Raw genomic sequence first — 15,249 nt, 5'->3', positions numbered from 1 at the left:
TGCAGGGGGGTCTTATAGAAAACTACAAAATATCTTAAGGGGTTGGACAGGCTAGATGCAGGGAAGATTGTTCCCGATGTTGGGGAAGTCCAGAACAAGGAGGTCACAGTTTACGGATTAAGGGGGAAATCTTTTAGAGACCGAGATGCGGAAAACTTTTTTCACACAGAGTGGTGAATCTGTGGAATTCTCTACCACAGAGGGTAGTTGAGGCCACAGTTCATTGGCTATATTTAAGAGGGAGTTAGATGTGGCCCTTGTGGCTAATGGGATCAGGGGGTATGGAGAGAAGGCGGTACAGGATACTGAGTTGGATGATCAGCCATGATCATATTGAATGGCGGCGCAGGCTCGAAGGGCCGAATGGCCTCTACTCCTGCACCTAATTTCTATGTTTCTATGTTTCTATTGTCTATATGTCTTTGGAGTATGGCAGGAAGCCGAAGATCTCGGTGAAAAACCAGGCAGGTCATGGGGAGAAATATACAAACTCTGTACAGACAGGCACCCGTTAGTCAGGATGGAACCCGGGTCTCTGGCGCTGCAAGGCAGCAACTTACCGATGCTGCGCCACCGTGCCACCCACGCTGGGCTGAGAGACTATTTCTATGAGTGGAGGGGTCATCTTAAAATTACTCTCTTGAATGCTGTGGGAGATCTGGAGTGACAAAAGCGTGCTTGAGCATTGGAACAGTGATTGATGGAAGTTAAAGGCAGCTTGCATGCAAAGCTTTTTTAAAGAAAATATACGACTTGCAGATGCCGTAAATTAGCTGTGCTGTTCCAAGATACGTATTTTACGAGCAATGTCAAACTTAGTGTTCCCTAGGATACATAAAGATAAATTTTGTTTACTCTGTGTCAACTCTATCTACTGGTGCGTGATAAAAAATGTTTTTTACCTGCTCCCAGACATGGGACATTTGAGCACTTCCCTTTACATTAGGGAATGAAGTTGTCTCGGGGATCCGTAGAAAGCAGATTGCAAATAAAGCTGAATGGAAATGTGGATCAGTTAGCTGGAATGAGATGACCACAACTGTGTAGGAAGGAAATGCAGAAACTAGTTTACACCGAAAATAGACACAGTAATGCTTCAGTAAATTGTGGTGGTGAATCTGTGGGATTCTTTGCCACTGAAGACTGCGGAGACAAGTCAGTGGATATATTTAAGGCAGAGATAGATAGATTGTTGATCAGTACGGGTGTCAGAGGTTATGGGGAGAAGGCAGGAGAATGGGGTTAGGAAGGAGAGATAGATCAGCCATGATTGAATGGTGGAGTAGACTTGATGGGCCGATTGGCCTAATTCTATCCTATCACTTATGATCTGATGTTACTCACGGGACAGGCAGCACCTCTGGAGATAAGAGATGGGTGATGTTTCGGGTTGAGACCCTTCTTCAGACTTGTCACTTGCAGCTCACCGTGTCCTATTACAATGATTTTCGTTGGCAAGGGCATTGGAAAACTCTATCCCTAACTCTTTCGGGCGGTCACGGTGGCACAGCGATGGAGTTGCTGCCTTGCAACGCTTTGCAGCGCCGGAGACCCAGGTTCGATCCTGACTACGGACGCTGTCCGTATGGAGTTTGTACGTTCTCCCCGTGACTGCGTGGGTTTTCTCCGAGATCTTGTCTTCCTCCCACACTCCAAAAGACGTACAGGTTGACGGTTAATTAGCTTGGTGTATGTATAAATTGGCCCTAGTGTGTGGTTAGGATTTCCGGTGGCGCTGGTGCTGGCTGCCTCCGCCTTCAGTCCGGTATCTGTTTTTGTTTTTGTTTTGTTGAAAAGCGTTTACTGTGTTTTTTTTTAAATGTCGTTATGTGGGGGGAAGAGGGTACAGTAAAGGGGATACTGTCCTTCAGTCGCTTCCTGGAGAGGATGTGCGACTATTATTCGGGTTATCTCCCCCCCCCCCCACCAATGCTGGGCCTGCTGCACCGACATCGCGGAGCTGTGGTTCGCTGAGCACCCCACGCGTGCGGCGCTGATCAACATCGTGGAGTTCTAGCGACTCCGCCCGGCTCGGCCTGTGGACTCGGGAAGCCGCGGACTCCGGTGGGAGGCGGCTGATCTGGAGGTCCGGGCGCTGAGGATGTGCTCCATCGGGGTTCCATCATCCCAGCGTGAGGGCCTGAGCATCGGGCCGCCGTGGTGGCGACCTGCGGGTGCTTGGGAGACCCCTGACCATGGGTGAACATCTGGGAAGATCGGCGGGGGGGGCTGGCTGGACTATGGTACCTTCCTTAACTTTGGTGCCGCTGTGGGGTTATGTGTCGTGGACTTCTGTGTTTGAGCTTTTTTAAATTTTAATATGTTTTATTTACTTATTATTTATTTTTATGTTACTTGACTGTAAGGAAATTTTATTTTGTTGTCTCTAATATGAGATAATGACAATAAATTGAATACAATAAAAAGGATAGTGTTAAATTTGTGGGGATCGCTGGTCGATGCGGACTCAGTAGGCCGAAGAGCCTGTCAGATGGAATTCCCCAAAGGTTGGACTGAGTCGGAGGTTTGTCAGATCCCATCGGTCTTACTGTGTGGCCAACAACCAGGAAGTCATTTACATGGAAATGAATGAGGACTGAATCAATACTTTATTGCCTCCTTCACGCTGTGATTGATGAGCTTTCAGTCGCTCAGTCACCTCCAGGTCAAAGTGAAACGAGCTGCCCAGCTAATCAAAGGGCAAGAGCAAGCAAAGTGTCACCATGTCAAGGGTTGCTTTGGAACTACTGAACGGGAAATAGTAAACAGGCAGGTTCCACCTACAGGCCAAGGGTCTCCAGAAGGGTCACAAGCTGATAATTAAGAGGTCATATCAAGGTAATAAGGAGGGCCAGTGTGTCAGTCTTTATAAATCATCCATCCCTAGGGCCCACCTCATCAGTCTAAGCACACCGCGGAAAATGCCAAGGTGGGAGTTGCTGCAACTGGAGGAAAAGCATAGACATTCAAGAAATAGACCCGAGTGGACCATTGTGTCCTGTCCTCCAGCATTCACTGAGGCACAATGCTCACTCACCTAGTTAATGTTATAGTTATAGTTACATGGACAGGACTGGATTGGAGGGATATGGACCAAATGCTGACAGGTGGGAACAGTGTAGCTGGGACATGTAGGACGGAGTGGTCAAGTTGGGCCGAAGGGCCTGTTTTAACACCGTATCACTCTATGACTCTGTGACTGCCGACAGCTTAACTGTTTTATGCCATCTACTCCACATTCCTCAACTCATAATGTAGTAAAACTCTGATAATCTGCCATCCAGCCATTCGGAAATCCCAAAGGATTGGCATCCAGCTCACCAGGTAATGATTGTCAGGCTCTATTTATGCCACCTTTCCTGTCCCGAGGCTCAAATTCCTGCGCTCTCTTTCTCTTCACCAAGGCCCCAGTCCCAGTGCTTATTTTCCACTCAACGCTTCCAGTTCCTGGGCTCCCGTTCCACTCACCAGGGTCCCAATCCATGCCATCTCTTTCCACTCACCAAGTCCCTGGTTTACAGGCTTCCTTTAAACTTACCCGATTCACTAGAAAATCTATTTTATTGCCTCACATTTTGATAAGTGATTTACAAATGTGTGTTGGATAATAATAGAAACCAGAATCTTTGCTGGTCCAGCACCAACAGAGTTCTGTGTGTAATAGATTATTAGAGTTTCTCTGTACCCAACATGAAGGACGGTGGCTGGTCTGCTGTAAAACCTGGGAACTCATTTATAACTGGACAATTGATCTGCTCACAGTTCTGCTGCAGTTGTTTCAAATGGTTGTTGAATGGATAAGACAGAAGAGACAGGTCCCACATTTAATCAGTGGTGTGTCTGATCCAAAATCAGCCTGATTGTTCAAATGTTAGTGGGATTGGATGTCATTACTGATCGCAAACCTGTTAATCCCATCAATCTGAAGAAGGGTTTTAGCCCGAAACGTTGCCATTTCCTTCGCTCCATAGATGGTGCTGCACCCGCTGAGTTTCTCCAGCATTTTTGTGAAACCCCAGTGGGCAGTCTGCGTTGAGTGAAAAGATGGTGTTCACTTGCAAATCCAACACCGACCACACACCAGAAATAGCGGGCACTTTGGCCATCGGCGCTGGCTCCGATTTGTTCTGTACCACTAGTGTCCCTCTCCCCTGGTTCTGAGTCTGAAGAAGGGTCTTGACCCGAAACATCACCTATTCCTTTTCTCCAGAGATGCTGCCTGACCCGCTGAGTTACTCCAAGCTTTTGTGATCTATCTTTGGTGAACGCCAGCATCTGCAGTTCCTTCCCACACATACTGGAGCAGAGGTTGGTGGAAAATGGGCATCAATAAAACGATGCAAAATGCAGACAAGGAGAGATTAATACACAGTTCATGCACTGTAGGATAGGATGTCTGTGGACAATATCATGTCTGGTCTACACATGACTCCATCCCCCACCAATCTGCCCCTTAAGTATCCAGCAAACTGTATTGTGCCAACAACTTGTTATCGGATGATTCAAGAAGTGGGCTCCTTCTACCCAGGGTACTTAGTGGATAGCAGTAGTTTGTACCATTCTACAGGAGGCCCTGCAGCAACTCACCTATACTCACTGATTAGTGCGGGTGTCAGGGGTTATGGGGAGAAGGCAAGTGAATGGGGTTAGGAGGGAGAGATAGATCATCCATGATTGAATGGCAGAGTTAACTTGATGGGCCGAATGGCCTAATTCCGCTCCTATTACCTATGACATTATACCACCTTCCACACCCATGACCTCGACAAGCTGGACAGACAAGGACAACAAAAGCTGTGGAACACCATCACCTGGAAGTTGCCTTCCAAGCCACGCATCGGCTTGTCAATACATTGCTGTCCCTTCAGCATCACTGGGTCGAAATCTGGACTTTCCTCCCTCATGGCTTGTGTGAATAACCACACATCAAGGATGCAGTGATTCAAGAAAGCAGCTCACCACCACGTTCCCCAAGGGCAATTAAATGCTGGCTCAACCTATGAAAACCCTATCCCTTCAATTAATATATTTAAAAAAATGTATTTTGGCAGTGCTGAGGGGACATTTGCTTCCCAATGAAGGATTGCTCACTTCATCTCTGTGAGATTAGCATACACTTCCCCGAGTTGTATTGGCAGCCCACAAGATCTTTCCTTCTCTCCAGAGATGCTGCCTATCCCAGAGGTTGAGAAGGAGTTTCTTCCCAGAGGCAATTCGGACTGTAAAACGCCTATCTCACCAGGGACTAACTCTACTGAACGTTTTTCCTTCCATTATTTATTATGTAAAAAGAATATGTGTGTTATGATTGTGTTTATAATTTGTTGGTTGTTTTGTTGTTTGTCTTTTGCACAAAAGTCCGCGAGCATTGCCACTTTCATTTCACTGCACATCTCGTATGTGTATGTGACAAATAAACTTGACTTGACTTGACTTGAGTTACTCCAGCATTTTGTGACTATCTTTGGTGTAAACCAGCATCTGCAGTTCCTTCCTTGCTATGCCAAACTCAACCTTGCTACATGGGATCCTTCAATCATTAATCTCGAATCCTGAAATATTATTTTGCTTTATATAAAACACAACCTTGCTTTGAATGAAAGGAACATACTGTGTGTAGATGAGCAGGGCAATTGTGTAGTGGAGACTGTCATAATTTTGCCTTGAATTCCCAATATTGAAGCCGTCTCTTGCCAACCACTCATCTGCACTTTTCAGTGGCTCATTCAATGAGTTTGCATTTTAAGACTCCAGATTCCCAGCTCTGTTGCTTCAGGATGTCAGGGGTTATGAGGCGAAGGCAGAATGGTGTTGAGAGGCTTCTTCTTCTTGCCAATGAAACAGAAACCAAAGGAATAGTTGGATCTCAAGCCGGGTGTTGAGCAGCCAGGTTGTTGTCTCTGCGTCAATGTCTGCCCGGCCCCTGAGCTCCATTGAGTGGGTGGTTGAGCGGGCACCCAGAGATAACATGGTTGGCTGTCTGTTGTTCTGAGAGATATCGGCAACCTTCACATAGTCTCTCCTGTTAATCCAGTGGAATAACCTTCTCTTGTGGAATACATTGCGGAGCCAGATGCCGATAACACGCAACCAAACCAAGGTGGTGAGAGGCAAAGATAGATTAGCCATGATTGAATGGCGGAGTAGACTTGGTGGGCCGAATGGCTAATTCTGCTCCAAGAACTTATGCCCTTATGACCTTTCCAGGACCGTTCAGTGATAATGAAAAGTGACATCCTTCAGTAATGCTGGATGAAGCTGCCATAAACATTCCACGGAATGTTCTATTGATAGATCCATGATAGATAGATTCTTATATAGATAGATAGTCTGAAGTTTTGGGTTTCGGCCCGAAACGTTGCCTACTTCCTTCGCTCCATAGATGCTGCTGCACCCGCTGAGTTTCTCCAGCTTTTTTGTGTACCATAGATTGATTCTTGACTAGTACATGTGTCAGGGGTTATGGGGAGAAGGCAGGAGATTGGGGTTCGGAGGGAGAGATAGATCAGCCATGATTGAATGGCGGAGTAGAGTTGATGGGCCGAAACTCTGCTCCTATCACTGATGACCTTATAACACACGATAAGTAATTTGAAGCATATTATGCAACACTCAAAGTTATTCTATTTAGCTAAAGACAATTTGACTTTCCACAACTGTGGAACTGTTTCCCTAATGGCAGGAAATACTTAGTGATTTTATCTTCCAACCAGAAATCTGATATTAGAAAATATAGACTAGCCTAACCATTAGATATAAGCTAATGCAGGGTTACTGTAATTAGTCTTCAATTTTATGATCGTGTACAGACAGAAACACTTATCATTTAGGTATTCTAGATGGGATTCCATGTTTCCCTCCATGTTAAACCACGGCTGTTCACACATATATCTCATATAATTGAAATAGCTTAATAACTCAAAGCTCATGTTGCAATTTGCTGAGCGTTTGTCTGAAGGGGGAGGGGGGGGGAAGAGGCTTTCATAATGAGAAAGGCTACATAGTGCTGAGAGTATTGTCTCTTCCGATGATCCCTGACTTTATAGTTTAGTTTAGTTTAGGGATACAGCATGGAAACAGGCCCTTCGACCCACGAGTCTGTGCCGACCAGCGATCCCTGCACACTAACACTATCCTCCACACACAAGGGACAATGTTTACAACTTTACCAAGCCAATTAGCCTACAAACCTGTACAGCTTGGAGAAACCGGAGCTCCAGGAGAAAACCCACGCAGGTCACGGGAAGAAAGTACAAACGCCGTACAGACAGCACCCGTAGTCAGGATTGAACCTGGGTCTCTGTCGCTGTAAGGCAACTACTCTAATGCTACTTTTACCCTGGAATATAAAAGCCATACAGGGCTCCTGACACTCTTAACAGATGAATCTTGTCCTTCATTCCACATCATGTGGTGCCCACCAGTGCTCGTTTTAGAAACATAGAAACATAGAAAATAGGTGCAGGAGGAGGCCATTCGGCCCTTTGAGCCAGCACCGCCATTTATTGTGATCAAGGCTGATCGTCTCCAATCAATAACCCGTGCCTGCCTTCTCCCCATATCCCTTGACTTCACTAGCCCCTAGAGCTCTATCTAACTCGCTCTTAAATCCATCCAGTGACTTGGCCTCCACTGCCCCCTATGGCAGGGAATTCCATAAATTCACAACTGTCTGGGTGAAAAAGTTTTTTCTCACCTCAGTCTTAAATGACCTCCCCTTTATTCTAAGACTGTGGCCCCTAAGTCTTCTCTGCACTTGGGAGACCAAACACAGAAAGGGTGACTATTCTGTGAAACACTACTCTGTCAGTCTGCAAATGTCAACTTTAATTCTCCAAAGATAGACAAAAGATAGACAAAAATATCTGGAGTAACTTCGGGCCGAGACCCTTCTTCAGTCTGAAGAAGGGTCTCAACCCGAAATGTCACCCATTCCTTCTCTCTAGAGATGCTGCCTGTCCCGCTGAGTTACTCCAGATTTTTGTGTCTATCTTCGGTTTAAACCAGCATCTGCAGTTCCTTCCTACACTTTAATTCTCCATCTTATTCCCAATCTACTCTTGGCATTCTTCACTTTTCCAGTGAAGCCCAATGCAAGAACAGAACAGCATCTCACAGGACACTACACACAGCACAGCCTTCAATAATGTCAGGTAACCTACATTTCAAAGATCTCCAGCTCCAACTCTCAGCATTTACGCCACATCCCTCACTAATTTCAGATAATTCTCCTTTGCATTTTGTTGGTTCACATGATTGATCAATGGTGTTTTATCATTAATGTTTTATTATTATTAATGTTTAGTGTTTTCTGAGTCATTCGTAACTGTCACTGTATGTCATGTCGTTAATTGTGGGCGGAGCACCAAGGCAAATTCCTTGTATGTGAATACTTGGCCTATAAACTTACTTACATTATACATTCATCACCTTTTTCATTGAAACATAAGTCCTCTATTGTATCACACCCTCCCCATCCTTCTCATTCATCCTCTAATATCTTTCTCTGCATTTTAAACCACTTTTTACCTCTACCTATTCCCAAAATCCACCCAAAAAACTCATTAACCTGAAACTGTTTCGAAAGGAACTGCAGATGCTGGTTTTATCTGAAAATAGACACAAAATGCTGGAGTAACTCAGCGGGACAGGCAGCATCCCTGCAAAGAAGGAATGAGTGACGTTTCGGGTTGAGACCCTTCTTCAGAATTCTGAATTCTTTGATTCCCCATTCCTTCTCTCAAGAGATGCTGCCTGTCCCGCTGAGTTTCTCCAGCATTTTGCATCTATTTTCAACCCAAAACTGTTGTTTGTTTTGCTTTCCACAGATTCTGCCTGAATATGTCCGGTATTTAATTTTAATTTTAATTGTTGCAACATTTTTCTTTTGTACCACTTACTTAGATGTTGGTTGGGACAGAGTGGACTCTGCAGGCGGGTACCGACCCGAACATCACCTATCCATGATCTCTAGAGATGCTGCCTGACCTGCTGAGTTACTCCAGCACTTCATATCCTTTTCTGCTTCCAGGGATGCCAGGTTTGCGGAACATGGAAAAATCCAGTTGACTGGCACTGCATTCTTTAGAGTTTAGCAGGATAAGTGGAGAGAGATTTTCCAGCATCTGCAGTTCCTTCTTGAACAGGATAAGCGGAGATCTCTTTGAAACTTACACAATTATGAAAGGAGTTGAGAATGCCTCCAGACACTTGAGACTCTTCCCACACTCCTCCCCTGAGCTATTAGGAGTTACACCTGCATTTAATCTGCTCCACAAATCTATCACTTGGTATAAATATCTGGGATCATCACCAATTGGGTGCTGACTAATCAGTTCTTCATTCTGTCGGTTCGATAGCAGTCCTGAGTTCTGTCGGTTCCATTCACGTTTGGATTTTGGGTTTTCTTCAGTACCTCTCGGTCCTTTCCATTTCTGAGCCTTCTGACAGGTTTGCTGATGGATGTTTTCCCTCAATAACTTTAAAACCAGAAGACAGTTTGAGAATAGACAGTCTGAAGAAGGATCGAGACCAGAAAAGTCACCCATTCCTTCTCCCCAGAGATGCTGCCTGTCCCGCTCAGTTACTCTATCTTCTGTGTAAACCAGCTTCTGCAGTTCTTTCCTAGACAATTTGAGAACGCAGGTTGGCCACTTAAGCTTGAGACGAGGAGAGGTTTCTTCACTGAGAGGCAGTGAATCATTGGAATTCTTTATCCTGGACAGCTTGGAATCTCAGTTTAGTTTAGAGATACAGCACGGAACCAGGCCCTTCGGCCCATCGAGTCCGCACTGACCAGCGATCCCCGCACATTAACACTATCCTACACACACTACGGACAATTTACACATACACTAAGCCAATTAACCTATAAATCTGTAGGTCTTTGGAGTGTGGGAGGAAACCAAAGATCTCGGAGAAAACCCACGCAGCTCACGGGAAAAACGTACAAACTCTTTACCGACAGCACCCGTAGTCAGGATCGAACCCGGGTCTCCGGTGCAAGCACTGTAAGGCAGTAACTCTACCATTGTGCCACGATTTATTTAGAACAGAGGTTGACATATTGGTAGCCATTAAGGAAATCAAAAGATGTGGGGATTGTGGGAAAATAGCGCTGATGAGGAAGATCGGTTGGATGAATAGCTTGAGGAGCCAGATGGCCTTCTCTCCTATTCCTTATGTTGTTAAGTTAATGTTCAAACTTCTTCTTCTCTTTCCGGTGCTGTTGGCTTATTTTCTGATTGATGAAGCACTACGATTAAATATTTAATTCATTTCCTTGAAGAATTCCATTTTCACATCATTAATTAGCTAAAGTAAACACGGGTATTGTTTTGTCCAGTCGAATCTGTTTCAATGGGACAAGGTTTCATGCACTATTTATGCTTCCACTTTCCCATTTACTGCCTTGTACTCCACATCAGTATCAGTCTCTCAAGACAGTTTCTCATTTGGAACTGTTCTGAGGAGAAGCAAGGAATTCTCCACATTTACCCTTGACTGACAGTTTGCCTAACACACTTACATTGCCGATTTTAGAAATTTGCTTTGTAGAAATTGTTATATTTCTTCCACTTCAAGGTAAACTATTTTCCTTGAAACTATTTTGAAGTGCATTGGAATATTTTGAACTCGTGGAATATATGATAGAAATGTGATTCTTTCTTCATTTCATTACACCGAATGAAGCCTTAATGAAGGTGAAATTACAAACAAAAATAAGGTGTGGCATGCAAATTTAGGGGCGGCATGGTGGCACAGGGGTAGAGTTGCTGCCTTGCAGCAGTTTCAACGCAAGAGACCCGGGTTCGATCCCGACTACGGGTGCTGGCTGAGTTTGTACGTTCTCCCCATGGTAGGATTTTCTCTGAGTTCTTCAGTTTCCTCCCACATTCCAAAGGCATACAGGTTTGTAGGTTAATTGGCTTGGTATAAATGTACATTGGTATAAATGTAAATTGGCTCCAGTGTTTGTAGGATGGTGTTAATGTGCGGGGATCGCTAGTCAGTGCGGTCTTGGTGGGCCGAAGGGCCTGTTTCCGTACTGTATCTCTAAAGTAAACTAATACAAAGCAAGTCCCTGAGCAGCGCATTGCACTGTTGCTGTGATATCCTATACGGACCCAACAGCATGTAATGCACGCACAATCTGGATAGGTGCATGGTAAAGCAAGCCAAAGCAATGCATTAACATTCCTCCATTATGTTTTAGCAATCTACCACAAAATAAGACCAAAATATTCAAGCAGCATTTGAGTGTCGGGACCTGATGCGTCATCTATCCATGTTCTCTAGAGATGCTGCCTGACCCGCTGAGTTACTCCAGCACTTTGTGTCCTTTTTTTTTGTGTAAACCTGCATCTGCAGTTCCTTGTTTTATACTGCATTGGAACCAGTCCTGTGAGTTTTCACAGAACACCTGGATTCATGACCTGTAAATAAGTGCGGGATACCAGGGATCACAGTCTCAAAGTTGGGACGCCGGTGACAAGACATTCATCACCTGGACCATAGTGAATCCTTGCAATTCTCCACCCGACAAAGCCATGGAGGAACAGTTGCTGAATGCATTCACTCAGAGATCAATAGGTTCTCAGATGTTAAGTGAATCAAGGTATATTGGGGTACGACAGGAATGTGGTGCCCATGTGAATCCTTGCAATTTTGATCACAACAACATCAGCATTATCATTCAATAAAGTTTATCTGCAACATCTGCTGATGTTAGTAGCATTTGAAGTTCATTAAAAATGTGTTAGATAACTCATTTTGTGAGACTAGAAATGAACTGCTATTTTCCAGTGAGCCTAATGCCCCTGTCCCACTTAGGAAACCTGAACGGAAACCTCTGTAGACTTTGCGCCCCACCCAAGTTTTCTGTCCGGTTCCCAGAGGTTTTTGTCAGTCTCCCTACCTGCTTCCACTACCTGCAACCTCCGGCAACTACCTGCAACCTCCGGGAACCGCACGGAAACATTGGGTGGGGCGCAAAGTCTCCAGAGGTTGTCGTTCAGGTTTCCTAAGTGGGACAGGGGCATAAGTGGCCTTTCACACAATTTCTATTTGCAGAGTATTCATCGTGTGCCACGTGAATGGTGGCCCAACTGTGATAGAAACGTAATCATACTGGAGAAATTAATGACATTAACTTCCAAAATTCCACCCAGTCTGATGGCCTTCATCTTCATGTGTAGGAAGGAACTGCAGATGCTGGTTTAAATCAAAGAGAGACACAAAATGCTGGAGTAACTCAGCGGGACAGGCAGCATCTCTGGAGAGAGGGAATGGGTGACATTTCGGGTCGAGACCCTTCTTCAGACTGAGATGCAGCCAGTCCCGCTGAGTTACTCCAGCATTGTGTGTCTGCCTTCATCTTCATGTTTTAAAGCAGCTGACCTTGGTCTATGAAGTATTAGGTTTCACCCTTAGATTTTCTCCTGTTTATGGATTGGAATGTCAAAAGGAACCAGACATATTTCTTTGTGAAAGAGCGAATTGTCAGATGTCACAGACCAATAGAAACAGCACCTTTTCTTTCTCCCAAGCTTGGGGTTCTGATTGTTAAGATGACCATTGAACCGACCGGTCTCACCCAAGAAGGCAATCACTTTGATCATGTCTAACTCTGCACTGTAAGCCCCAAGGTACTTGAAACTCGTAAACCAACAAACCTTACACTGCTGAAATATGAATAAACACACAAGGCAGCCACAGCTCACTCTATAGTATTCTTGCCTCGAAGCAGGAAAGTACGAGTTCAAGACCCCCTCTGGAAATATTAACACAGAAAGTAAAGCAGTACGGGGGAGTGTTGCCACCGAGATGTTAAATTAAGATAAACTCATTCAAACGATCACATCAAGGTAATTTTAAAATGAGCTGGGGGACCCTCCGTGGTATTCAGGCCAATTTGCATCACTTGAGCAATGTTAACAAACCCAACTATTCTGCACTTTTTCCTCATCCAAATAAATGTTTTTATTCTTGTCATTCCTCAGCACCTTCCTGCTTTCCACTACACTGCAGACCTTTCCGTTTCTTCCCTATTCCCCTCCCCACTTTCTCTACTTCTTGAAAGTTGTGTGTCCCAAACTGTGGGGGAGGGTGTGTGTGGGGGGAGAGGAGGGTGGGGTAGGGGGTGTGTGGGGGGAGGGGGGGGTGTGGTGGAGTGGGGTGTGTGGGGGAGGGGGGGGTGTGGGGGGAGGGGGGGTGTGTGGCGGAGGGTGGGGGTGTGGTGGGGGAGTGGGGTGGGTGGGGGGGGAGGAGGGGGGGGGGGGAGAGAGGGGAGGCTGGGGGAGGGGGAGAGGGAGGGAGGATGGGGAGGGGGAGGGGTGTGTGGTGGAGTGGAGTGTGTGGGGGAGAGGAGGGTGTGGTGGGGGGGGTGGTGTGTGTGGTGGGGGGGGGGGTTGTGTGGGGGAGAGGGAGTGGGGTGGGTGGGATGGGAGGGGAGGGAGGGGGGTTGGGGGAGAGAGAGAGAGGGGGAACTTTCAAAACCTTCATAACATTTGTACTATTTCACCGATCGGAACAAAACGTATTTGACTTGCAGCAGAGGAGAATGGTGAGTAAGGTAGCAAAAAATCGTAGCATTATGGGGGACCGTTTTTGCGCTAATTTATTTACAACGCAGCCAGGAAGTGGTCAAGATGAGAGTTTTAGTCATATATAGATAGATAAATTTCACCTTGTTTTTTTGCTCTCTATTACTCCAACAGATTATCGATTATTATTTGTTACCTGCTTGTTGGATCTGTTTGGATATAAATTGGCTGCTGGATTCTCTACTTTTCAACAATGTCTGCCCTTTAAATTAGTTTACGCAACTGCTGACCCCTTATCCTGAAACCATGGAGCTGTACAAATACAACTCACCCCTTTTAACTAGAAAGGTTGAACAAGACCAATCTCACATTGTAGTTCACACATGGGAGTGGAAATAAGTTAAATTGTTATTTATATCTGCTGTCGCCAAATTCTGGGTATGGATTCCGACATTCAGCCGATTCGATTCTGCGCATATCGTAGTGCCATGAAATGTGAATTTTTCATCCAGAAATTAAGTTATCGTTCATTGCCATTGTGCTTGATAAAATGGAAACCTCAGCCTGAAAAGAAAATCCAAATTCAACCCACTGATGTCATCACTCACCGGAGGATTTCTTTGCGAGTAAAAAAGGTGCAGTCCTGAAAGAGAGAGGATAAGAATTTTAGTTCAGTTACCAGGAGTGAGTTACCACGACAAGCCTAGGCCTAACTGAGGGAGCCTACACCACGACTAATGTCCCCACAGGCACACAATATCCACAGCCCAGCCCTAATGATAAAAATATCGAGGACTTACTGCAGTGGATCAAAGGATATTACCCATTACCCAGTTTAAGATTGAGTTACTCCGTCAATTGAAATGAGCAATTTGCTTATTGGTTTTTGGTCCCCTTTATTCAGACGTTCTATCAAACTGCATAATTTCATAATTGCTGGAGATTTTATACATTGAAATAAAATATCCGCTGGGAATTTACTGTACTTACGCGATCAACTTCCTGGCTTTTAAAGAGCAAAGCTTACCTGAAACACTAGCAGAATCAACGATCATATTATTACTTAAAAAAGATAAAAATATAGAAGAACCAGGATCATATAGAGCTATTGCTTTGTTAAATACGGATCAAAAAATAATAGCGAAAACACTGGCCAGTAGACTAAGCAGGTATGTTAGTAGACTAATAAATGAGGATCAAACAGGATTTATACCTAAGAGACACTCATTCAATAATTTGAGACGTTTGCTTAACATAATGCACTCACATAAATCTCATGACCAAGAGTTATCTATCATCTCACTGGACGCAGAAAAGGCGTTTGATCAAGTAGAATGGGATTATATGATTAAAGTATTGCAAAAATTCCAATTGGGAGAGAACTTCATCGCATGGATAAAACTATTATATAACAAACCTACGGCTAGAATATTAACTAATAATATATTATCCTCGAAATTTGAACTATCAAGGGGCAATAGACAAGGATGTTCATTATCACCGCTGTTATTTGCTTTGGTAATTGAACCCCTTGCTGAAAAAATAAGAACACACCCGGATATTTATGGTTATAATACAAAATATTCAAATAATAAAATATCCCTATATGCCGATGATGTACTACTGTACATCACAAAACCATAAATTAGTATACCAAACATATTAAATTTAATTGAGGACTTTGGATCCTTCTCAGGATATAGAA

General features: G+C 44.6%; 1 protein-coding gene across 2 annotated transcripts in view; it reads right to left on the bottom strand.

Moving 5' to 3' along the window:
• The window catches only part of cib2 (calcium and integrin binding family member 2), a 111,927-nt gene that overhangs the window by 63,631 nt on the left and 33,047 nt on the right, over positions 1-15,249 (bottom strand). For both annotated transcript variants that reach the window (XM_055662717.1, XM_055662716.1), the window contains exon 2: positions 14,153-14,187. Coding sequence is in view for 1 of the 2 variants with exons in the window: in XM_055662716.1 (XP_055518691.1) it covers positions 14,153-14,187 (35 nt within the window). In the remaining variant the exon portion in view is untranslated. The remainder of the gene's footprint in view (positions 1-14,152; positions 14,188-15,249) is intronic.

Source organism: Leucoraja erinacea, chromosome 36 (genome assembly GCF_028641065.1).
Source record: "Leucoraja erinacea ecotype New England chromosome 36, Leri_hhj_1, whole genome shotgun sequence".
Lineage (NCBI taxonomy): Eukaryota > Metazoa > Chordata > Chondrichthyes > Rajiformes > Rajidae > Leucoraja > Leucoraja erinaceus.
Note: the sequence above shows the minus strand (reverse complement) of the source record. Positions and strands in the feature narration are given on the sequence as shown.